General features: G+C 41.6%; 1 protein-coding gene across 1 annotated transcript in view; it reads left to right on the forward strand.

Moving 5' to 3' along the window:
* Positions 1 to 27,241, forward strand: part of galnt9 (polypeptide N-acetylgalactosaminyltransferase 9) — a 93,824-nt gene that overhangs the window by 3,929 nt on the left and 62,654 nt on the right. The window contains exons 2-3 of the mRNA XM_073466760.1: positions 10,031 to 10,211; positions 21,238 to 21,404. Coding sequence (XP_073322861.1) covers positions 10,031 to 10,211; positions 21,238 to 21,404 — 348 coding nt within the window. The remainder of the gene's footprint in view (positions 1 to 10,030; positions 10,212 to 21,237; positions 21,405 to 27,241) is intronic.

Consider the following 27,241-nt stretch of genomic DNA (forward strand, 5'->3'; position numbering starts at 1 on the left):
ATTATTTCTACTAGATCAGTAAGTAACAAGCTCTGCCTACTTATTAGCGCAACCGTTTTACTTGCTTTGACAGTAGCCAGGCCGTTAGCAGAATCCATTTTGCTAGCACTATCTTGGTGCCAACAGTACTACCACGAGGAGACGCTAAGGGGAAAGTTGAAAAGTCGTGTTTATCTGCTTTCAAGGTGCAATATGTAAGAACAGGCCACCTGTCAAATTGATACTCCAACAACTAGGGGGCAGCATATTACCAAAGAAAACTATAACTACCGCTAGGGTAGGAGCATTTCCTGGAAACAAATTCAGTTTTTTAGAAATGCTTTTTGGATTGGGACACAAGTAGACTTAAAAATCGTGAGAAAACTCAAAGGCACTCACTTGAAAATATTAAAATGCCTTTATTTTCGCGCCATGGTCATGTTAGACCTTCAAAACAAACTGTGACGCGTTTCGGCATCAAGCCGGCTCAGGGGGCACACGTTGTCAAAATGGGTTGGACTCGCTGATGAAGGCTTGATGCTGAAATGTGTCAGAGTTTGTTTTTAAGGTCTAACCGGACCATGGTATGGAACTTTCTTCATTTGAAAAATCGTAAAAATGGACTTCGGATATGGCCTTGTGTGATCTGGTGGTGATGAGTCATCGTCTTTATCTGCTGTAGCCATCATTACACTGCCAAATTGAAATTTAAGTGCATGGAGTTGCAGTTTGCGTCACTAGCTTTATGTCAGTGAACGTTACATCAGCGTCATTAATGAATTCTCAGAACTGACATTTGACTTCAAGTTGCTTGGACACAATTTACACGTCTGTCACAAGTGGAGAGAGTAATAGTTGATGATGGACTTGAGAGGAACAAGCAATGAACTAAGTGTAAAGCTGGCACAGTTGCCTGCCTCTCAGCAAACATAGAGAATACAAGAGAATAAAAACATCTAGAAACTAGGTGTGAGTCTAAAATTAACTAAATAAGTCAGATAAAGTCAGTAATTATTACACTTGGTGTCAGACTGTTGCATTGAATTTCAAATTGAGCTTCACACGGCAAATTCCTCCAATTTACACTTCCCAAACAAACTCCACATATCTCTTTCAATGCTGTCCAAGTGTGAGACAGAATAAGGAATCATTCGCAGTTTCGTATTTTTTCTTTGACAGCGGCAATATGTAGCAAGGAGGGCACACAGGCTGGAAACGTTCGCTGGCTGTCACAATCCCTCCATGATTTGTCTTGAGCTCTTTAATGGCATACTTAATCATGTCCTCATATCCCAGGTCACTGCCCCTTTTTCTAAATCGTGCACAGACCACAAATTGTATTCTATGGCCATTGGGAATAACTATGGTGAGAGGAGGACTCGGCGCGCCAATAACTATTACCATGTCCAGCAGCGATATGAAGTAATTGCCCATTCCCTCTGTTGTTTATTGCCTACCAATGGCATGCCGTGGGAGCTGCAGCGAGGTCCAATTAGATTTGAAGGACATAAACAAGTCGCAGAATTCTTTTTTATGGTCGTCTGATGGATGGCCACCAGACTCCCAGCAAGCAAACAATGGTCAAGCTTTATCAGCAGCCCGTTCTGCGCAGAAATGAGCAACATGAGGGTTATCAGCAGCACTGCTTTGCTGTGGATGCCACCGTCTTTGGCTAATCAGATGAGGGGGTTTTAAGCTTAACAAGCTTATGAAGCAGCGTTTTGACCTTAAGTACTGCATTAGAACCAGAAAATATCTCCTCGACAGTACTTACCTGCTGAAACCCTGCGAGTGTGGCTGAATGAACTCAATACACAAACAAGATTAGCTGCCTTTGTTTAGAAAGAGATAGAAATTCATATTGTTTGAGTGAAAAGGATTCTAAAGTTCAATATTGATATGAAAATAAATTAAATTACTCTGTTAATATCCAACATAATGTGTTAATATCCAATTAGTGCAGAGAAAACATGATTGACCTCATTAAATCAATGCTATCTATGCGCAAGGCTATCTCCCCCATTAAGCTACTGTTGCTACATCTTTGAAGCTTTCTGTTGACACGGTTTATAATGTAGTGCACAATAATAACAGTGGCAGATTTACCACTCAAAATTCTTACTAATTTTTAAAAATAATTCAGGCTTTTAAACCTCAATTTTGCTGTTTTTGAAGCTAGCTAGCTAATTAAGCTAACATTAGCGCCACCAGTCAGTTGAAAAGCTCATCTTATACGACTTAATAGAAAATATTAGTGTGAAAAGAAAAAGAATAAAAGGCCTTAATGACATTCACGTAGGAGACCTGGAAATAAAGGAACAAAATGGTTCATGTGTCGCAGTGTAGAGCTACAATCCTTGTATGAATGTAACACTGGTCGGCTGTTTTATCTTACACTGTTTGGTTTTTGAATCGTATGTTTTCATGTCATACGAGAGTAAAAGCTTTAGCATGATAACTGAACAGTGTGTGTGGTAAACGTCATAATGTATCGGGATCAAGTTCGGCTAGTTAGCCAGGCATGCTAACCGGTCGATATGGAAGGCGAGAATGGCCGGGCTTGGATTTTATATATTTTTTGTCATAAAAAGTTCATATGGTTTTGTTGTGATGGATTATCTCAGCATCTCAATAAATTGGGCTTTTGTTTTGTGGACATAGCGAGAAGATGAATTAAATTCATCATGAGAAAACAAGCTCGGTTATTTTTTGAGATAAAAATAATTGGCTTGTGATCTCGAGGTAAGGGCATTAAAAATAATTGTACTCTATTTGTTCTCAGCTTCCATACTTGTTTTTTTTAAGTCCTTGCCCTTTCACTCTTACTACAGTTCCAACATGTGAGTTATCTACAGCTTGACAGACGTGCCGGATGTTTTTGTGGAAGAGTATAGCAAACGGTCAACTGCAAGACTTAGATATGTAAAAGCAGACTGGTTTAATAAATAAAAGATAAACATCTAGTAATTAAAAACAAAACAAAAGCATAATTTTCATTCTGATGGTCTTAAGGTCAAACTTAATTTGAATTACACTCAGATGAAACTACCTGTTTTTCTTTTCATTGCCTCTCTTACTTCTGCTGCTGCTGTGACTGGAAGCAGCTAAAAATAAGCCTCCTGAAAAACAGACGTTATTATTATTATTTTTATTATTATTCTTATTATTATTATTAACAAATGAATGTGCTACTCCTCTGACCGGCTGGATGTGTCATTGTTGGAGCTCAGCTGTTGTCCCTCAGCTCACAGTCCTACTGAGTCCCTTGTCATCAGCCATGCATGTCACTCCCGGCCTTCTCCTGGTGCGTAGGTGCTGATGGGATGGCAGCCTCACGGGCCCAGCTGCAGCACTAGATATGCTTCTTATCTGTAATGCCCAATTATGGCAAAGAAACCAACGCTGTTTATATGCTAAGCCTGCTGGGGCAAAGACTTGATGAGAAATAAGAAATGTCACACTCTCTCTCTTCCACACTGACACACACTTGATGCTCTGACTGTATCGTAATGATACACATCGCGGCGCGCCTGTATGTTGTTGTGCGGTGTGTAATGGCGGCGGCTGCAGGGATGCCACATCACAGCTCAGTGAGGCCTGATGAAATCAAATATATTCCAATAATGATATGGAGATGAGGCTCTGGCCGACAGTTTCAGAAACAGATAAGAATCAATTCTGCTCAGCCTTGAGGAATCATGATAATGAATTCAGCTGCTAACCTGACAATCAGCAGTCAGCCACAGACAATAATGGCTATTTCACATGGAGTGAACATTCCTCTTATTTACACTGTTGGCCTCGAGTCATGCAGCCATTTCATTACTAACATTTAATTTTGACATCCGCTGAAGGAGGGACATATAGGCCAGTCTGCCAGACTGGATAATTAATTGTTTAATTGGATATTCATTGCCTCTCTGCCTCCCTCTTTGATTTGTTTTGTATTCCTTTATGAGAATTCTAACAATGAGATGTTTACAATCAATACTAAAGATGTAACCAAATAGAATTACAGTATTTAGATATAAACAGACAAAGACATACCAGAATTTGTGCAGTGATATTTTTTTTCTGCTAAACTGACATCCCATCAGGTTGACCTTCAGCTATAATTACCTCCATCATGGAGGTTATGTTTTGTCCGTTTGTCAGCTGGTTGGTTTGTCAGCAAGATCACACAAAAACTCCTGAACGGATTTTCATGAAACTTGGATGGAGGATGGGTCACAGCCCAGAACAGACCCCACTAACTTCTGGTGCAGATCCGGATAAAGGGACAGATCCAGGAATTGTTTCTCACTTACTTTAACATTGTGTTAATTTGTGTTAATTTCTCAGGGAATAATGTATGGATCTTGATGAAAGAAATCTGCCGTGATCTTCCTTCATGGTCATCAGATTCAGACTTGCTATTTAATGCAGCGTGACTTTAATGCAGATTTGCTGAAATGTAAACAAATATAGACAATTTGCATGATATACAGCTGTGTATACAACAATGAGAATCACCTCTTCAAAGATTTGTTTCACATTGTGGGATAAAGCCTGACTGTTGCCGAGCAGGTTGTTATAAACCTGTTGATGCAATATTTAAGCTTGACAAATTAAAGCAAGTGTTGGCTGAAAAGAGACAGAAAAATGATGAACTGAATTAAGATGACCGTCTCAGAAGTGTATGCAAAACGGCCAAGAGAGCCAGACACCTCAACTTAATTTTGTCTTGACCTTCTCCATATTTTTGATAGTTCGACAGCCCCATTCCAGGGAACTCAATATCTCAGTACGCCTTGAGGGGATTTCTTCTAATTTGAAAGAATGAACAGATTCAAATTGGGTGGTTAGAGGTGCAGTATGTAAGAATTGGCCACCTGTCAAATCCATACTCAAAACAAACAGGGGGCAGCACATCACCTGAGTAACAACTAACTGCTGCTAACTGTAGCTGCCCTCAGCTAGTTAGCTCAGTTAGCTGCGCAGCTTGCAGTTCAGACTGGGAGCTCGGGGACAAGGGGAGAGCGAGTGTTTACCCCGCTAGCACAGGAGCTTTGGACCAGGACAGGCCACGGCTAGCTGGTTAGCATGCTAACTTAAGTAGATATCTCTGCAACACAACACAGCAATCTGCAACTTGACTCGTGCGGGGAGGCATACAACCGAGAGGCGGTAATTCTAGTTTTCATAAGCAATATGGCACAATTAGCTGAGATGCCACATTTTTTTGTCAACAGCATGCCACTGTTTCATTGACGTGAATGTTTTGAATATAGAGTTACTCTTCTATGAGCAGCTGAAGACATACAGCACACATGACACAAATGGACACAGAAAAATGAGGCGGCAGATGATTCCCAACAACTTGCGGTGTAAATGAGGACACAGAGGAATGCAGAGATGATGTGTGAAATGAACAGATACAGATTATAGCATCGCTTTACACTCCTGTAATTACAAATATTGGATAGAGGAAGCTCTCTATTCAGTGTTAACAATACGCACAAAACACATGGTAGTGTGATTTTGCCTGTCACACGTCGCCAAAATAGATTTTCACTCCAAGGCAGCATTTAGTCAAAGCCAATGGATGAGAGTCCGAGTTCCAAACAAGCAGAGAACGGACTGAAACTGCAAATGGGGTCTTTAATGGGTTATTTTAGTGTAGCTGCCTAACTACCGAACCAGTGTGAAAAACAAACGGATAAAGAAAACAAATGAGCTAAAAGGGTAAAAGATGAACTTATTGTCCTCCCTCTGCAGTTTGTGCTGTTTATGCACACCACGCGTGCTTAAATATCACAAAAGGGGAACAATCCATTGTTTTGATATAATTTAGGGCTCTAGTGTTACCAATTTCCAAATCACAGTTGTTATCCTCATGACATGCCGGCTGCTGTCATGAGTGGCAGTGCTAGAATTAACACGGCTCTTCTCCCTCAGTATTTCATAGATTTGTTTTGGCCTTTGAAGGCTTCAAACTTCTCCACAAGGAGTTTTTTTCTTCTTCTTGAAGAGATCTCAGAATCCCCCAGCCCACCGCTCGCCATCAATATTTAGAAGTCAGCTGCATCACTTTGGACACACATAAATCCACTCTTGCTCTTAAATCTTTCATTAAAAATGGGGTCATCTTTGAATCCGAGACACTATCTTGTAAAGGCCAAATCAGACACATTCTTAGGGTCGCTGTATTATTTATAGCTGTTAGCGGTTTAATGTATCGTGTCAGGGGGATTTGGACAAATGGATTGTGAGGAACGAGCGCAGGGACAGATGCACGCGCGGACGCAATGAGATTCAAATTGGCAGCCGACGTGTCAAGGATCCACATCCAGCTGACACTGAGAGGAAGAAGCAGATGTTGGGCTGTAACTGGCTCCAAGTGAGATGATGAAAGCGCTAATGTGGTGTTTGAAGTGTGAACTCACATCGGAAGTAGTGAGTGAAAGAATACTTTGCAGGAAATTCATGGAGATTCTAAAGTTGTGAAGTCAAAGACTACAGGTGTTAGGTGTTAGGTGTCAGTTGTTTCAGCCGTTTGCAGCTGCAGTTATCTCAGTCTCAGCACTACAGAGACCAGGCCTTTAGACATTGTCATCTTTTTTTTCTTTTTTCTGTTATTTACCAGAAACATAACAGGCCACTTGCTGAATGCTTTTATACAAAGTGCCTCCCAGGATCATGTGTACATACATTTTTAACCGGTGCCGTGGGAATAGCTCTTAATCCTCACAGCGTTAGGGCGACGCTCTGCCCACAGATTTGCACAGTCCAATTCTTTCCTTTCAAGAGATGCATTAAAAGCTTCTATTTTTGTTTGTGAAGAAATGTTGCTGTGTAAAAGAAGCGTTTGGGGCTCTGCTATTGATTAATCATGCATATTCAATTTTTTTCTTTCTTCTCTCTCCCAAGCAAATGTAACAAAAGGACAAGACAAAATAAAGAGAGAACAAAACAGATGAATCAGAACCAGGCTGAGCAATCTGACTCCCTCAAATGACCTACCAGGCATTATCAAAGCAGGTTCTTGTTTTTTATCAGCAGCTACAAAAAGACAGAACCCTGCACAAGATTTACAAACTCTTTTAAATCAAGAATACAAAATCCCTGTAATGAAATTACACCTGCAGAGTCTTTAAACTTATGTTGAAATGCTACAGACAGACAACAGTGGATCAGACTTTCAGGCTTCTCATCCCATAATGCAATTTCGTCCAATCAGATAGAGAAAGTGGAAGGCAGGGGGAAGCAAAATAACGCAGAAAACAAAGCCGGCAGGCATTGTCCTGCTTCCAAGACTCATGCAGAGACAGAGAGGCCCTCCAGACTCGAGTCTCCGGCTCTGGAGGGTATCTGTGTTATTGTGCGACACGGGCCGCTGTGCCAGATGGCTGGTCGGTGACGTGAACCCCACCCATACTTGTCAAAATGCCACCACATTGGCTGGTGCAGGGCATGCTAAATCCCTCTCGTGGGAGACGCCAGTTTGCAACCATTCAGCTCCAATTACAAATCTTCAGTAGCACCCGAGGATTTGAGGCCATCCAAATATGGTGATTACTCCGCAGTTCCTGGAGGGGTGAAGCTGAGAGATGAGCTCTTCATTGGTATGCGCTGTTTACTTACTGTCTGTGTGTCCATCTGTTGATATGGAGAACAGACGCGGCTCGATTTTTCTGTGCAGGCCACACTGGAAGCTTGGCTCGCATATCAATTATCTGACATTATCCTGCAGTTTCATGGAATTTCAAATAGTCAGACAATAGTCAAAGCAGCAGAGGAAGGTATGAATAAAGCTGACAACGTGCTTTTGTTGGGACAAGCCGAAGAAAATACTTGATTTATTGCTTCTTCTTTTCTTGCAACATTTACTGCAAGAAAGATACGTTTAATTGTTGTGTGAAAAACAGGCCTTTTGTGTGCACCGTGGATTGTAATAGCTCGTTTTGTCGTACGCAGCAGACAGACTTTACTCATTAACAGTGCTAACACGCCAATACTCATTTAGTAGCTGTTGGTTCAACTGAGAGCAGCTGGAATGCTCTGTAAAGAAAACATCTATCATATTTGCACTCTTCATATATAATTTAAGCCATATAAAAGATAATTAACAAGTTTGAATTCATTCTGAGATGGGATAAGGGAGGACGGTGGTGGATGTTGAATGTTGTAAGTCAAAGGGAAGGTCCATAAACATATTGATAGTGAGAGGGTGCTGTTTTAAAATATAAAGAAGAAGCATATGGTTAAGCCCCCCCACCGCTCCATCTGAATTCATTTCTGGACAAGTCTGAATCATTGAACGTGCTGTTTTCTTTCATCAGCCAAGATATCAATTTTTGACACCGCGCACCATTTTACTCCTTCCCCCTTTTGAAGATGTCACTGTCACAGCACCAAAGTGGCGCTCGGTTAAATCACATGAGTCATGAGTCATTTTAATGAGAGCAGAAGGATATTTTAAGTCTGACACATTAAATCCGGTGCTGGATCTAGTTGTGTTAGACCAGAGGAGCCTCACATGATGACGATGACCAAGGACCGGCTTTCATTCACCGCTAAGCAAACTGAAACGTGGGCTTTGATGTGAACACTGAGGCAATGTGTGAGAAGGGATGATAAATGCAGAGGTGGGTCAAAAATGGTCCTTGGATTTTTATTTATTTATTTTCCTATCTATTTGCAGCATGGGAGATTCCAGGCTCCTGAAATATGGTGTTGGTTTCCTCCTTTTCAAACGATTTATTCACCTTTATAAAACTACACTTTTGTATCTTACCCGAGTTTTCAATAAGTAGGTCAAAAACTTTATTTGATCATAGGGATCTTTTCTCCTTATCACTTGCGACAGGTATACTGTATTTATATTATATTTATGGCCCATATCTCAACTAAGCATCAGCAGGCTACATTATTTGATACAGCATTGTATCTGCTATTGATATGTTACCTGCAGGTAAACAGTGCAGTGCGATAAGGGAACGTGTTTTACTCATCACGATAACAACACTGAAGCACAGAGCTGCTGCTCATGATAATACCACACTTTTTTAAGCGCCGCATGGGGTGAAAACTGTATTTGAACATGAACATTTTGTTCATGGAGAGACAAAATACCAGAGGAGACTATGCAAAGTATTAAAGGAAACCATCTGGAAAATCTCATGCCAGTTGTGGTAATGAAAAAAGAGCATATAGTGGTTGACAACGAGGAGGGACAGAAAAGAAAATTCCTCTAATGGAATCTACAGTAGCTCAGGCGCCTGGAGGTGCTGCTCCATCTCTACCCTATGATTATAATCAAATCGTGCTACTTTATAACTAGCTAACATTAAATTGTCAGTCCGCTCAACCACTCTGCCCTCAAAGTTTTCAAAAACCCAAGAGTAGAATCTCAAAAGTGAATGTAGAAGTCACTGCTGGAGTATCCACGCTGAGTGTATGAGTCAGACCCAGCTGCACGACCTGCTTGTCGTGGGTGTGTTTGATTTGTGTCGCCTTGCGTGTCTGCCTGGTGGTGCTTTAAATCATAGATTCATTAAGGTCCTTCTTTAACTATGCAGAGGTACAATAATGCTAACCCTACCACACCTCGTCATAACATGATCCTTAATTGTATTACATTGTTGTACATATTGCTACTGTTCACAAACTAACACTCTGCTAGTGAATGTTTTTCTACTCTGTAATAGATACCACTCGGAATGTAGCGAATTATAGCATTTGAAAGAAACAGTACTGAAGTCTCTAGTCGAGTGTTGGCCTTTCTACCACTGCCTCTGACGGCTTCTGTGACGTGTGCATCCGTGTGGGTGTTTTGCAGCTTTTTTCATTGACAGACAGTGTAATGATGCCCTGTGTATGAGCCCCGCTGGGTCTCAGAGCTGCCATACACCAGTCTCCTCACCCTGCCAGAGACTGTCCATCAGCTGCCCCTCTGCCTGGCCTCTCTTCTCACCTGTCTATCCATATTCTCTGTGTATTTGTGTCTCTCTCTACACATGGCCGTGTACATCTGTATGATGGTCCCTCTGTTGTGTCATTTTCTTGGCAGGTCTGGCGAAGCCCATGGGGCTAGTTGAGGGACCCGGAGGCCTGGGCCAAGGGGGAGCTGCTGCCACTCTGGGAGAGGACAGTCGTGACGCCGAGGGGAAATACGAGGAGTACGGCTACAACGCTCAACTCAGTGACCGCATCTCCTTGGACAGGAGCATCCCTGACTACAGGCCTAAAAAGTACATCCACCTCCTGCTTTTTCTAGCTCTCTGTCATGTACATTCTCCCTCCATCTAAAGCTCTCTTTCCCCCCTGGCATGGCTATATAACTTTAAAAATGACTTGGAAATTGAAGGTTTACCAAATTAATCCCTGCTGCAGTTGATGTGTTCTATTTTTGTGAAGGCACACTATGTACAGCAGGATATTTTGCCAGGAAACCAGCATTTTCATCAAGCACATAGTGTTTTATCCTCTTTTTTCTCTGTCTTTTTTTGTGTTTATTGGTATTTTGGTGACAGTCCAGAATATTTACTGTGCCAAAATAGTAGAGTTGCAGTACAAGGTGAGCCAGAGATGATAAGAAGCGCAGTTAAAGCGTGGTGTCGAGGATTACTGGAATTTACAAAATCTTCCTGCAAGCTCAGACCAAGTTAAAAGTGCTCATGATATTTTCATGCTTTTGCTTAATGACGTCTTGACAAAGTCTGAAAAGCTTCTTTTCCACAGTTCACCAACTCTACTTGGATTAAATTTCCTGTAAGAAACATGAGAAAATGTATTAAGTACATGCCGCAGCAGTGTGAACAGTATGCAGTGAGTGAGGATGCACTAAGTGAGACCCTTTTGAGTTTTTTGTGTTGTCCAGATGTCAGGGTTGCTGGATGAATCTCTTAAGACCAATACAACATTGTACCCAAATTAGCTTTCTTTTCAAAATATAATTTAAAGTGCTGTGTATTTTTCTAATGTCTTCAGCTGTATTCAAGACTTACTATGCAAAAACACCCAGTGCCCAGTGCCCGCTGTCAGAGTGCTGATGAGATGAATGGAAGATCAAAAACTTCCTCTCACTGGTTTCTGTATTAAACATAGAAATGCAAATGCCACCCTTGTAAATTTAATGTCCTCCAGCGGGGGACATTCCTGTACACATGGTGGTTTATGACATCAATTTTGCACCGGCTGCCCCCAGCGTCTCAGTGCCACATGGCATGTTATAAACCCGCACTATGACGAAACGACATGAGACACAGTGCAGTGCATTCATAAAGTATGAATACGGGTTTTTGTGCTAAGAACAGAATTCAAACACTCATCTCACATGTTGGGCATCCATTTCATAATGTTCTCCCTTAATGTTGTCAGAATCAGCGTTTCAGTGGCTGACGACTGTGGAGAAAGTGTTTGTGACCCCTTTGGTGTTTTACAGAGCAGCCTTTCTGCTTTCATGTCCCCGATGAAATGTGTATTTATATGAGATATGCAAAGTTGTCAACTTTCTCTCCACTTTTCAGACATTGCTGCAGCAATGTGCCTCCCCATGAGGGAGACTCTCAAGCAGCAGCTACGATCTGCACAGAATGGGTCACTTGACTGACAGGGATAGTGGGCTAGCACTACCACAAGCTAGCTAATATGCTAGCATATTTGCTGGTTAAAAGTTCTTAAAATATTAGAAGATAAAATATGGATATTGGTTATTTCTCCTGTCAGGCTTCCATATTTGTGCGTTGATTAAATTTGAACACACAGTGATGAGGCACTGCTGTGTCATTAATACCAGATGGAGATGAAAGAAGGCGATCAAAACCAACGTGCACTGAATGACATCGCAACGACCAGGTGGACTTAAATAGGAGAGGTTGCATCACAATATCACAATCAGTGCGTTTACAGGATGGATGTAACACCAGAGAGCTTCTCTCTCTGGAGAGAATGTTTGATTGATTGGCAGATTGTTCACTAGTTAGGCAGGGCATCTTGGGGCCTCGACAATGGGGAGTCTTAGAAAGGAAAATTACTTTAGAAGCGGCTAATCCCAACATGAAAGGACATGGACAAGATGATGGGGATATTTGAAGAGCTGTGTTATAATGTAGCAAGAAAAAGAATCTTGAATTGCTTTATTTTTTGGAAAGGGACCCAGTGGATGCCCAGCAAGCAGCCTTAATGGCCCTTTTAAAATACATTTTATATGAAGAAAGTGAATCACAGCTGTGATATAGTGAGTGCTGCAGCAGATGGATTGGGGGGGTATTCAAGGCTGCCAGTGGCGTTTATATCACACAGTGTCAAAGAACAATGGGGACAGGCAGAGACACTGAGAGGAAATCTGACGGCCAAGTGAGGTTTCTGAGGGCTTTAGCGGGGATAACAATTCATTTCATCCACGCTGCTTTGTTCGGAGCTCTTTTTCACGGCCGGAAAAATTAGACAAGAGCGGAATGGGGAGGAGGAGGCTGGGTAAAAAAGGAGCATGCTAATTAATAAAGTCAGCTGAGAGCGCCTCTGGAATGGAAGGTTTTAGGAAATTCCTTTCTTTAAGCAACTAGTTCAACAAAAAATGGGATGAAAGGCCAAAGAGAAGCGAGTACTGGGGTTTGCTGGAGTGTCCTCCAGTTTTGGACGGCGTGACTTTCTTATGAGTGCTTGTGTTTGGATTTAGAGCCAGTTTAATGATTCTGCTTTCTTTCTTACCACAGAGTGCAAGGCTCTTCTTTCATTCTGTGTTAAACAGCCTGCTTTTTCCCTCTGCTTGATCTCTGTCACTTTGTCCAGGCAATAATCCATCACGTGTCATTTTCTGACATACACGATACTTTTGTTCCCATATAAATAAGCACATATTCTCCGAGCGCAAACATAGCCTGTCATGTCAAACAAGATGAAGCTTCAGTCCATGACAGCTACTCAATAGGTACACGCTATGATAAAGACTTAATACATTTGTTGTGAAGCGCAATGGAAATCAATGCAGTGCAAAATGCAAGCATAGTTTTCTTTGCTTTCTTTGCTGTTCCCATAAAGAAAATGGATGTGTCTGCAGCTAACACATTGCTGTGACTGCCTGTATTGTTGTGGTACTAGTGAAGATGTTTTCATGCCTTACCTGTTCTGTTCAGTTTAAAGGTCCAGTGTGTAGGATTTAGAGGGATCTATGGGCAGAAATATAATATTCATAACAAGTGTATAATTACCTGAAACTAAGAATGGCTGTTTTCATTCACTTTGAATGAGCATTTTGAGCAGGTCCTCTTTCACTGATTCCGCCATGTTGCACCACCATTTTTCTATGGTAGACCAGAAGGGACAATATAAGTGAATATAATGTAAGCACAATATAGTAACTATGAGGGCAGGTTACAATCTAATAATGCTCATAATCTGTTAGTTCTTGAGCTTTTTGTGACAACAGAGAACATAAATCTACATTGAGGGCTCAGTAAAGAGCTGCAGGACTCGCTTTCAGTCTCCACATAGTATGCAAGACGGTCACATATTTCCGATTTCTAATTCTGATTCTCTAATTACGTCCTGCGGGCAAAAGGTGACTGCAGCACTGCAGAAGGGAGGTTAAATGCAGGAACCAGGCACCTCCTGTCTAATGGGCTTTTAATTGAACAGGAGTCATTGAGCCGAGGACTTTGATGACTACAGGGAAGCAAAGTCCATCGCCATGACTGAACGATCTGCACATTCTCAAATCTCTCTCCTTTTAAACTCGGCTGTCTGCAGCAAAACCAATTCATAATAATTACAGCCGCAATTGTCCCTCGGACAAAAAACCTGTAATCCCCTCTCAGCGCCCGCTAGCCTGTATTTCTCTCTTGTGCCCTTCATTTCTGCAAGTGACATTCTTAACTGAGATACCAGGGGACTTAAGTAGACTCTATATTATAGGGAGTGTGAGGCCTGCCATTCGCTGTCCTTGGGAGGCTTACGGTATGATAACAACTCATTGGGCTGTGGAGAGAAAAACAATACAGGGAGGCAAATTGATAAGATTATTGATGCCCACAACAGAAGCGATAAGGCCTTCAGTGTAACTTGTGTTATTCATAAATAGAAAAACGTATTCAAGGCATGAAACCTGTTTTTCACCCTCCATTTCTCCTTCTCCAAGAGGATTCTTATTCAATTACACCTAATCGCACCTCGATCTGTATTGTCACTTTGCCGAAGATTTGATTTATATTTTGTAAAAATGGTTGTCAAACCCAAAACTATATTGAAGCGCGGCCGATGCTCTGCTTTCCCAAGGACCCTTCGTCTCGCGTTTGTCTGCCCGTGGGAGGGTGATAACCAGAAAGGGAGGCTGAAGAAACAGGCTTACCTCATCTCCTCAGCGTCTGATACTGCAGAATGGGATCATAAGGTCTCTGCGGTGCAGGAGCTCCTGCTGCAAATTGTTGCTCTTTCCAGTGCTAGAGTTTATCTCCTGGATGGGGGGGCAGTGGGGGTGCGGAGAAATGACAAGGCAAACGATTATCTTTGTGAGAGGAGTGCTTGCGGATTGGAAAGTTGCTTTTGGTGTTGCCTGCACTGCATGGGTTACGGAAGGTTAATGTGAAATTTCACAGCAAATAAGAGCGACCAGCGGGGAAAAAGTCAGAGGGAAGCAACCGGGGCTGCAGGCTGGAGGAGAAGGGGGAGGTGTGATAGGAATGCATCTTAATCTGGCGCTCTGTTTCTGTCAGAGCTTGTTCCGGGTCAAATTATGAGCGCTGTCCAATGAGCTCAGGCCCATTACAAACAGATGAGTCGATCGCTCATCCTGTTACAGCTTTACTAGGCTTCCCCGCTACTGCAGACAGGTACAAATTTAAGGCTGAGCGATGCCCTAAATTGGATCCAGTAACTAGGGCAATGGAACTACAATATCACTTTACGACCTCGACACTGAAATGCAGCCTCACACCACATCTCAACTAGAAGCGATGAGGCTGCCTTGCCCCCTCTGACATTTTCAAGATATTACTGTGGTAATAATCATTAAACGCAGCCCCTCCACTGCTCATATAACGGAGCAGGAGTGAAATATACATTACTTTGTTTTGCACAGTTGCCATGTGGCTGAGTCTCTGCAAAGGAGCGCCGCGGTGCAAAAAGTCCCCTCTCAAACTCACTGCCAGATTTGTCATTGTATTTATAGACCTGGCGAGGCTGATTGAGAGAGGCAATAGAGAACGCTGTGAGAGGGAACAAAGGAGTTGCTGAGGGAGAGCATAAATGCACGGGGAAGGACTGAAATGATACAGTGGAGGGGTTATCAATCAAAACACTTGTGCATTTACTCTTACGAGTATGGTGCCAGCGCAGGGCTTAAAGTATAGATAGACGTGAGCAGCGTGCTCCATCATAAACACTGTCTGTGGTTTGGTTTTTCTTTTATTACCTCTGCCATCAAATGCATGTGGGCTGCGGTAATGGAAGTGATTGATAACAGCGCATGAAATTAAGCTTTCCCAGTCCAGAACATCAAGCACTGGCTTACTTGGCCACTGAGACTAAATACAGGCTGCAGACTGTCATTCCCTATAAATAAATCAATGCTAATATTAAGATAAGGTGTCTTGTAAGAAATGAAAGTGGTGACGATGTTTGCATGCCTCATGTACTATATTCTAACCACCTTAAAATCCAATATCCGATATCTGAGGCTGAACTCTGCATTGTTGCCGTAGTGTGGTACACAGCAGAGATTCAGTGCATCAGCAAGTTGTAGCAAGTGAAACTAATTTGGCCACAATCAATTTTTTGTAGTATTACTGGATCACTTGTATGTGAAAAGGGTAGCTTGCAGTGATTAACCTACAACCTACTCCCAAAGCTCTACAGAGTTTTATGGCTTTTTTGAGCTTATTGCGTTGTTGGTCTTGTCCTGCAACATAAGTTTAGGTAGTTTTCACTGCTCTCATGTCACCTTCGGCTGCATTATCCATTTTCATCGAAAAAGGTCAAAAGGTCAAAAATCACTGTACTGCAGTCCACATCGGTCCAACAAAAACATCAGAATAATACAGGTAGCAACTAGTTGGTGAAAATAGTGTCATATGTAGCAGTTAAATAGCTAGATATTTTCCTCAGGAGTTAGCAGAGACCAAAACAGAGCTAAAAGAGGGTGAAAATTGGAATTAAATTCACCAGTTGGACTCTTATTACTGCCCACAGCTAATGTGAGCTTGGTGTCATCAGTCTGATATCAAATTATTGTGAAACTTGACTTACCAGCAGTTTGTTATCATTACCATGAGTAGCTGACTCTCTAAACACAACACTACAGTGATAATTACTGAGAAAGTCACAAATAACTCTTCTCTGACCGATGTTAAGACAACAGGCCATATACGAAGTCAGCCTTCCTCCATATGTAGATTTTCATTATCTTTAACAGGCGAGACTAATCTAATAAACGACTCAACAACTCAAACTCAACAAGGAAGCTAGTAACCAAAATGTTTAGTGCCCTTCACTGTCTTCCACTTTTCCAGTTTCTTTTCAGTTATGTTTAAAGTGAAAGAGCAGATCCTATTTGCATTTAAAGTTCAGGCAATCAACAGTAAAGTAGAGTGCTATAGTATGCATTAGTAGAATACGTTTAAATGTGGAATACAATCAGTATCAAAAGCAGGGGTGAGGAAAATATTTACGATATATATCATTAACATTAGACTAGATATCGTCTGGTAATACTTCTTAATAATCTTTTCCCACTCATTCATTTCTGATGATTATTTATCAACAATCTCATTCTGTTATTATTTTTAGTAGCAGGCACCAATAGTCATACCTACCTTTTTTGCCCAGTCCTAGCACTTATAAAGTGCTTCGGGGAGATTTAAAAATATCAAGATATATATTGTTTATTGTGAACTCACAGAAAAGAAAGGCCACATTGCCCAGCCCTAATTTAAAGTAACCAACTCAAACTGCAAAGCATTAATTTACAATAGAAGTAGATGTGGCGAGTGTACCTTCCCCAGGCATGGGCTGAGTAAAGTCCAGAAGGGCTTTTAAAATCCTTGTTTCACACATCTTTATTGTGATTATATGCAAATCATTTACTATATAACTTCACAAGTAAATAAGATACCATCTGTTGTGGCGTCCTACATAATTGCTAGTTCCTCTCTTGCCAATTCTCATTTTTGAAAGGTGAGAACCTGCTAACACACACACACACACACACACACACACACACACACACACACACACACACACACACACACACACACACACACACACACGCGCACACACACAAACCAGAGGCTGTGAAGTACGAGGAGGGCTCCACTGGGTGGAGAGAGGAGGATGTAACTCTAGCACCACGCTGGGATCCATCTGTTGTGTGGCTGTCCCTCTGAGGCCTGACCCCATGGATGCTGCTGACTCAAGCTGACATCCCAGTTCATCGGGGTATCAGGCCTCTGAGCACCAGTAGAGTTCAGATGGCTCGCAGCGAGGGTGGAAGAGCAGCAACCATGCGGTCTGTGGACAAAGGTGTTTCAGGTAGCGTTGCATCACCAGAATTTGACTTTGATAACGACACCACCAAGTTTTATATCTCAAAATATGACTACAGTGAGCACCAGCAGTGTCGTAACCACCTTTACATTCACGTTTTATTTTTGTGCGCAGAAATAACAAAGAATAACACCAGATTGTACCTTTCACTGCCCATTTTTTCCAACTGAGTGATTGTATGCAGCACCACCATTTCATTTGGACAGTGAGGATCTGTTTGCTGCGTGTTATGAGTTGTGATTGTGGATGCTCTTCAGGATGAGGAGACAGTTCACTTATAAAAATAACATCCTTGCCAAGTTCAGATGTTCAAGACTGCATTCAGCCTCACCCGCTGCCTCTGAATCACATCTAATCATCTCTGACAGTATGTGAGACAGATCTATTCTGACAAATCAATATACTTCCTCATTAATACTACCAGCGTGAGTGGTATTTCACCTGGCGAATGCAATATGCCACTTCAACGTCTTTAACAATCCTCAGCCTTGATGTTTAGAAAAAGACTTCAAGAGCTTAAAAGGATTTAGTGAAGCTAAACGCAACGCATAGATTTGTTTACACTACAGTTGATCTGTGTCAATTTGATATTCTAATACGGAACAATATTGCGAGTGTTTCATTACTCTGCTCAAATCTCTTGTAAATTATTCAACCACAACAATTACAATAGCCACCTCATTATCCCTACATAATGAGTCAGCACTGCTGAATAAGAGATGTGAAAACATGGAGAAACAAAGGCAGAAGCGAGTGAAATGCGTTTGTCAGCCGTTGCGTTCGGAGCCTAATTGGAGCAGCGTGGAAAGATTCACAAGATGTTGCCAGTGTGTGTGTTCACAGTTGCCATAGGAATCGGCTAAGTGCCTCCGTCCAGTCAACACGGTTATTTCTGACTTCAAAGCCACGGGATGTCTGCAAGAAAATACTGTATTCTTACTGGAAATGACAGGACAGTTGAGAGACTAGAGGTCATCGGCGAAGAAGAGTGACAAGATTGTTGAGGCTGAGTTTGTGAGGGAGTCACTTGAGACAAACAAAGCGAACGTGTTTTAGATTCATTTGCGTGGTGTAACCGGCAACATGAGGTAGGTCTCGTATGACAAAGGTTACCATGGAGAACATGTGCTGTATGAAAATCAGGAAAAGAAGGCAAGGAGACCAAGATGGGTGCTGAGAGAGCTGAATGGGAGAAGGAGTATAATGAATACATTTTAAATCATACTTGAGTTGTGATTATATTCTGGCTCATGTTTGTGTGGAACAAAGAGAGCTGGTTAGTCATCCTTCTCTACATCCTCACAATATCTAGGTTCAATTTTCAAGGACCCATTAGCTAGATATACACTGATATATAATATATACTCTGCAGGTGATTGTATAAAATTATGTTGCATAAACTGGGCCTAAACTAACGTGTAGGTTGACCTATAGTGCCATGTATAAACAAGTTGGCAGCAGTTGTATGGTTAATGTTACGTGTGTTAGCCTCACCCTCCGCAGTTTCTCCAGTGGTTCTGAGGTGGAAGGTACGTCAGAGTCTCCTGCTTGATAAGTTACAAATCAATCCATTGTGACTCACAAGAATGTCTGTAAACTTGGGATAATAAAAGAGAAAGAGAAGAAAGTTTTCTCTTTGTTTTATGAGTGCAAATGCTTGAACCAGTAAGCAACTCCATCTCCTTAAAGTTGTGTTTATAAACCAACTCATTTGCTTGGCCTAGTACATTTTGGAGGGCATAATTTTTTTACGTAGATGATGATCACTGGCAATTTGTACTTGTGTTGGTTTTTCTATGCCAAAATATTTTTATAGTTAACAGAAGTTTTAGGACATACAAAACACATGACTTTTGACTTCCTGTGTCCTGTTTGTTATTACCGTAGGTTAAAAACTTAAGGTTAGAGAGTTTTCTGGTTAAATATTGAAAGAGTCAGCGGCTGCCATTGACTTTTCTTATATTTAACAATGACCACAATGATTCCGTAACAACACAACAGAATGTTAATCATGTTTCATTTACTTTTGGAAAACAAATCAAATAGATTGACAGTGATAATATTTGCAGAATAAACATTTTCTGTTGCAGTGAACAGTTTGTAGATAAGTGATTTATTTTTTAGTAGACTAGAGTAAACATTGTATGGAATAAAAACACAATAAGACACATTCTGCTTCCATTAATGCCAAGAATAGTGGGTGCAACAAAATGTTACTGGTCATGAACCTGTCAAACCGAGAAAAAATAAATAAATAAAAAGAAAATACATACTCCTGACCCTGGAGGAATGCACTCTTGGCTCAGCATATGGTCTCATTATGGCAGCTATACTGCAGCTGTTGTCACAGTACAGTATAGAACTTGCAGGTCTGGGAGCTGCAGTTTCGCCATCAAATGGATGTGGGCCTTCAAATGATGTCCTCGAAGAGTGCTACTTCTTGCTTTGTTGGTTTGGTGCACTGAGGAAAAAGTTATCCACGATTCATCCCTTTGTTTTCCGGAGAGAAATGTGAGGCTGCATGCACCATGGGAATAAAGTGTGACACTGAATGTTTCAAGTTTTAAGCAGAAAAAGTTTCCAAAACTCCAGTCAGTAGGAGGAAAACCCTGGTCGAACTTTCCAGGTGAACATTTGGACTTTTCAAACAGGTGTAACCAATCACATCAATTAATGTCCGCATCCCATTTACTGCAGGTGTGCCACTTTTAGGGCCCTGCTGCTGCACATGCTCACTGGGATAGCTTAATAGAACGGAGCCATCGTGAATGTTGCTCTGTGATTTTGCAAGGTGGTATCGGAGGATTGTGAGGGAGTTCCTGGGGACAATAAAGGGTTTTCTAAAGGGTTTCAGGGAACTTTTAGGAAGGTGTCTCAGCAGGATTGTGAATATCTTAATTTTACTTGTCTTGCATTGTCTATTCTAAATTTTGTGTTATGATTACACAGTGCATAGTTATATTGAATTTAAATGATTAATTCTTTGTTTTTATTGTCGACAATGACCCATTTCCTTATGCAGAAATCCCAGTTTCTTTCTTTTGTTCTGCTACATGTGTTGTTGGAGTCCCTGTTGAGCAGTAAGACGATGTTCTTGCTGCTCTTGGGAATTATATTACTCTGCTAGCTTCATACTGTAGCATAAGGTCTGGAAAAGGGGGTGAAGGTGATTTTTTACCTTACAGAGCCAGGCTAGCTGTTTCCCCTTGTTTTCATTCTTAATGCTAGCTTCATATTAGCTTGATCTGGCATTATACTTAACATGTACGTATGAGAGTGGTATCAATCCTCTCAGCTAGCGCTCAGCAAGAAAGGGAAAAATCATATACATATACACACTAGTCCGTCATGTCGGCTAATTGCTAATTGCAGCGAAAGCTAAACGTGTTTTTCTCGTTAGATGAGGTGATTTAAAAAAAAAAAAACAACCTATAGACAAAGCCAGGCTAGCCTTTCTCCCGTTTTCAGTCTTTATGTTAAGCTAACCTGCGGGTAGCTTCATATTAGCTGGATGTAGCTTTATATTTAACATGTAGATAAGAGAGTGGTATCAATCCTCACCTAGCACTCAGCAAGAAAGCCATAAAGCCAGTACACATAGGCTACATACATGCTAGTCTATCATGTCAGCTAACTGCTCATATAGAGAAAGCTACATGTGTTTTTCCTATCACGCGATACAAATGACGGTCTTGGTTGTCTTAGCACTTGCTAATAGTCTTGAATTTATCTCGACAGGTGTAAGCTGTTGACGTATCCAGAGGACCTTCCTCAGATCTCTGTGGTCTTCATCTTCGTGAACGAGGCACTATCTGTGATCCTGCGCTCCGTCCACAGTGTGGTCAACCACACACCGGCACACATGCTCAAGGAGATCATCCTGGTGGACGACAACAGTGACAGCGGTAAGACCTTCAACCCCTGGCCTCTCACTGTATGTTTACTGCTGGAGGTTTTGTGGAAGTTTTGATCCAGTATCTTTGTGATCATTTCCTTTGTGGATCCTGTTTAATTGTTCCTCATCTACAAGTGTATCCTCTCAGACTTTAAATCATGAAACCTGTTGAACCTGCACTTTATCATTGTCTAGCGCTGTAGGTTTGCTTATTCAGTGGAGACAGTCCCCCGATTTATCATGTTTTGTGTTTCCCGGTGGAATGTGAGCTGAGGCGTCATACACGAGTTTGAGTTTGTGTGATGTTTTTGGACTCCTGCCAGAGTAGTCAGTCTTTTTATGTTACGCTTTCTGTGCATATGGTAGGTGTGTATGTGTGTGTGTGGGTGTGTGTGACACAGTTTTCTGAGTTTTCTTTGTGTGTTCGATTTTGTAACGAACGGTTGAAGGAAGGGGGAACCCCTGAGGGTGGACTTGTGAACACCAGGTTTTAAAATAGCTTTTAAAAAAAGAGCAAAGACAAGGGAAGGGATTTGTTTCGTCCTTTTCTAAACTGCTGTGTACTACTGTTTCCATGGCGATGTGGGCAAATAGTTCGCTTGCCTCCACGCCATGATGCCCGGAGCAGCTGACGATGCTCGACTCCACATCCCAAAAAGCTTTCCCGTTCGGAGAAAGAGGGACAATGAACTAGATTCCAGACGACACTTGGCCCTCCTTCACTTGGCACAGAGGAACGGGCCTGCCTCCCTCAGGCTGGCAGAGGAAAAGGGCGCATGAATAACATACTGAAAGAAGGCCGAGCAGGAGTCACCACTGGCACATCTCCGCTCCCCACTGAGGCTCGGACTGCCTACCACCAAACAGGAAGCCGTTAAAAGCCCGTGACCAGACAAGAATGGCAGCCGACCCCTCCTCATTATGTCATTGTGTCAGCCTGCCCCACTCATTCTGACTCTCACTTCAAAGACTGCAATATTTCTGACAGCAGTAAAGTGAATGATATTTTATTTCTCCTCGTTCCCATAAAATGTAATTATTATTGCAAGAGTGTAAAACACTGTGAAACAACACTTAGGCTGTGTTGGTAACAAACACTCTCATAGAAATCTTTAATTAAATTATTTCTGTCCAGGTTGCAATTTATCAACAGAAAACTCTGGAATACTTTACATCTGCTGTTATGCTGGCACATAAATACTGCCTATTTTCTTAAGAACGTAAGGCTTAAGAAAACTGTTAACTGCCTTCATCCTAAAGCTTTCCTCACTACCTTCTCACCAGCACCCTTAGCCACACTCCCAATAAACCCCTTGCCCCTACCACTTAGCCGTACCCCTCCATTTTGCATGTTCACGACTAGGGGCCAGGTGTCCCTTGTTGGGATAGAGAGGTAGGGGGACTTCAAACCGAGGGTTATGAGCTCTCTCTACCGTTTCAATGTATTGCGGTTCTTTTCTTTACAACAAGCATGAAACAATTGCAACCAGTTTGCTGATGTCTGGGTAGCTAACTAGCTGGCAGGCTAACGTTACATTGTAAAAGCTGTTTTTTGCATGACAGTCCCGCATTTTGATGTATTTCAATGTTGCATTCCCTCCCTTTGGTGGCATATAACACCCAAACTTAAGTCCAGCAGCAAAGTTGCTGCAATTGGTATCGCTCCTCTAATGTCAGTGCAGACTGTCAGGGTGATGATGTATGGGGGTCTTGAAGGGTTGCCCCATTTCATAGGGGGAAATTTCAACCATTACCCCCTGTATCTCTGTTCTGAGGGGCAGGAGAGCACTCAAAAATGAGGGGTAGGGGTAAAACTTGGAAATGAGATTGGTGCTTTGGGTCGTGACTCAAAGATACACTGGAGTGTCTTGGCACTTGATTTAACAACAGCTCCCTCTTTAATTGTAACAGTTCTAATAGTTGCTGGAAACAATTTGAGCTGCAAGTACACTTTTGCTGCCAGGGAAAAATCACTTTTAGAGTTTAGAGCAGTCGACAAGAGCTTTCATTGATGGACCTGGCCTAGTTTCACACAATCTGTACTTTTACATCACTGAGGAGAGGTTACTTTATTCCTTTCAGAACCCGTTCATGGATTATAGATGAAAACAAAGAGGCTCTGACTTTTATCATAGAAAGTGCAGATAATAATATATATAAATATATATAAATGCAGATGCTTACAGCAGTATATTAATCAAATGTTTTCAATGCAATCAAACAGAATTTATTGATTAAAGTGAGACATTTCAATCCCTTCCCCATTTTCCTTATTGCTATTCTACTCACAACACCCTTGGATTTTAAAAGAGATGGGTGGTAGTAGGGACCCAGATAGCGAAACTGAGGTACAGAGGCATGATCACCTACCTGCAGTCTTTCTACTGCGTGGACAGCCCAGTTAAACAGTCCTTTAAATAAGAGTTCTCAAAAAGTAACTTGAGACAGGCCACTGAGGGTGCTAGTGAGAATGTAGTGCAAAAGGTCTTTTGGAAAAAGACAGTTGATGGCTAACTTTAATGTGAGGGCCGGTCGGGACTCTTGCACTTGAGTACCAAGGCAACATTTCTTGTACCCAACCTGGGGATAGGAGTGGAGCAGCTGAGATCAGTACCAATCAAGAGGGGTAACTAGAGGCAGATGGCTTCAAGAGCAAAAAATCTGCCACCCTGGATTCAAGTAACTCTAAGGAGTGGTTATCATGAGGAGAGGGCGTAAAACACTCTGGGCAAGCAGAGCAATAAAAAACTACAATCTGCTTAGATAGGCTGGAAAACTGAACCCATACTTTGGGGTTTGCGTGTGAGCTGTGGAGGATCTGTCAACTTGCCCATAGCTTGGAAGGGTCTGAGCTTGGATTGGAAAGGCCAAAGGAGATACTGTCAATCCACAAGATAATCAAAGCAGCAGGTTAACAAATTGTCTGTCATGAGGACTTCTCAGAAGGCTGAATTCTTTCTAAATAACTATTTGATGAAATCAGATAATCCTATTCCTCCAATTTAAATCTTGTTTTCAGTTGCCTCTAAATGCTGTTTCCTTGATGCTGTGCCTCCCTTTTTTGCTGGGCTCTCCTTTTGTTTATGGCAGGACAGGTATTGGAGAAATGCAGGTCCAGTAATCAATGACCAGCTCCGGTTCTTCTTTCTCCTTTTCTGGTCTTGCTGCATTTCTTCTTCTTCTCCCTTCGGAGCTCTTTTGTCAGCGCTGCCCTTGTTCTGGTTCTGTAGCTTAACCGGGCTATTATTGTCTCTTTTCAGGACGCTCATCAGGCCTCCTGTATTTTGGCTTAGATTCTTTCCTCTTTGACACAGCTTTATATCAATACTCTCATATTTACAAAGGATTAAATGACAATGTGTAATGTGAGCAGCATGTTACCATCTTTAAATTCATTGTTTTGGTTTAGTCTCACTGCTCTCACCAGTGTCATTTCCAGCTGGAGCATGTCCTAAAAACCCACTGTCCTTTACTTGCCCAGCACCAAGCAGCAGACTGGAAAAGTTAGTGAAGCATTTAGCAGAAAATAGACAGACACTCCCTCAGGAGATTTAGGAAAACAGAGCTAAAAAGGACTGCATGTTGAACGACAATTCGCCTGAAACATGACTCTAGATGAATACTAATGTTTCTCCACATCTGGATCCTGACCCTGTGCTGACATGTTAACAGTGTTAACTTGATGTGGTGATTGTGAAGTTGCAAAATGAGACAATCACAACTGAACAATCAACAAAGAAAGCAAGAAAATGAAATTTAATTCCGTGTTTCTATCTTTTATGTGGTCTTATTAACTACCTGCCTCAACAAATGACATGACTGTCTTATATCCTGATATTTGAGTTACAAAATTAGCATCCCATTCCCAACTTATTAGACCTGGGGGATTTGCCCAATTTGCCACAAAAAACGATCAGCACTAATAGAATAAAGTTTTCTCCACACAGAAGAAGTGACAACATGAACTTGATTCAACCTCTCTCTTAAACAGCAGCGAGCGAATCATAAAGTTTAACTGTCACAACTTCTTCGTATGCCACTTCTGTAGTTACCTTTGCCGTACAGCATCAAGACTGACGTTTAACATTTCAGTGCTGCGTGCAGTTCCCTGACACCACGGCTCATGATGATGAGGTGTCGATGTTGTCAGTGTCCTTTTGCCTCATGTGCATGTTTGTTACAGCTTCTAATTCAGATTGTATGACCCAACACATCCGTCAGGAGCTCTTATTGTATGTTTACCATCAGTGATGATAATTTGTGCAGATGTGTGAGCTGTTCCTTGGGAGCTGCTCTGCTGTGACATTAGACAATTAACATGCAGGCTGGACTGCTTGACCTTTTCTGGATGGCTCTGTCTGTCCTCTCTCATTTAAACAAGGCTCAGTGAGATGAGTGGAGGTACAGCCACACTCACTCCTGGCATAATAAATCAAGCACAGGAAGCATGTTTGCCCTGTCGCCGCCACACGTTTCCTTTGCTGGGACAAGCGGTGACATTTATTGGTGGCTGAGAGGTTTATTCGCTGGTTCCAGAGGTCTGAACTAAATTCACATTCCCGTTGATGAGCTTTGGGTGGGTGTATGTCAGGCAAGATGGCTCCGATTCATTGTTGTTCGCTATGTTAGCAGCAAGGATAGGCTTAATGAGCCCTACAGGATTCAATCCCAGCAAATACCAGCCCCAAATTGATAATTTAATGATTCATATAATGAAAACAGGATATAAACTGAGGACGTGTTGAGTAAAGCTTGTATTATTATTTCAAGTGGAGCTGAATGATATTAAGTATTGCATACATTCAATGTAATTAAAGCTTCTGAGTGGAAGATTTTCTCATTAACATATTGCAAGAAATCTGTACAACACATTGTGACACTTGCAAATGAATAACTGATAGAGATACTCTTTCTGTTTAGTATAAAATAATCTTTCTTTGTTTTGTCAAATTTAGTTTTTTGGAGTTCTCTGACCACACGTGAACTGCTCTTTCCCTCTTTTCCCTTTCTGTGTGGATGACAGGACAAAACCTCCAGGAAAATGTTTGTTTTGCGAAATATCTACACGAATAAGACATTTATGTTCCATTGAAATTCACTTGTGTCCCTAGATGGCAACCCATTTGCCAGAATAATGTTGGCAATGTATGTTTCTGATGTGTTAAAACTTGCCATTTATTCTTGTTCATTTTTCAATTTTATGTTGTGACATAGCTGTGCTTATAGTCTGATGAGGTTTAGGCCCAAAAAACACTGTTAGGGTTAGGAAAAGATCATATTTGAGCTTAAAATACCGGCTTTGGTCCTCAGGGACACAGCGGGAGATGTCCCAAGGTCTTGTTAAAAAAAAAACAGTTTTGTGTCCACAAACATGGCTGGAGATGTCATGGTTTAAAAATATCCGGTGGTTTCACACTTACAAATGTTGAACACGGTCTAGAACTGTGGTCGCTGGCTTGGTAGCCGTCTCGCTTAACTCCGCAACCATCCCCTCCACCTCCCACTATGAAAGTCAGGTCATAAATATTTAATGTGATTCTGGCGACTGGGCTCCAATCCCACATCACTCTGTCACACCTCACATACAGCATTTAGACACCACTCAACACACTACAGTGTTCTTACATCTAAAGCGCATCTACATCTATTAAAAGCAATGAAGAGGGGTGATGAAAAGACAGCGAGCCGAGAAAAAGAATTTAATTCAGGTTAGAGAGTGTACCCCAGCTAAATGTTTTTGTAATTTATCTGTCAGTGATTCAGAGAAAATCAAATGTAATGTTGCCTGAGCAGAATTTTAAATGAAGTGGATGGAGCCATGTTAAGAGTAGGTTAAAGGTGGAGGAG

The sequence above is a fragment of the Pagrus major genome, chromosome 5 (genome assembly GCF_040436345.1).
Source record: "Pagrus major chromosome 5, Pma_NU_1.0".
NCBI lineage: Eukaryota > Metazoa > Chordata > Actinopteri > Spariformes > Sparidae > Pagrus > Pagrus major.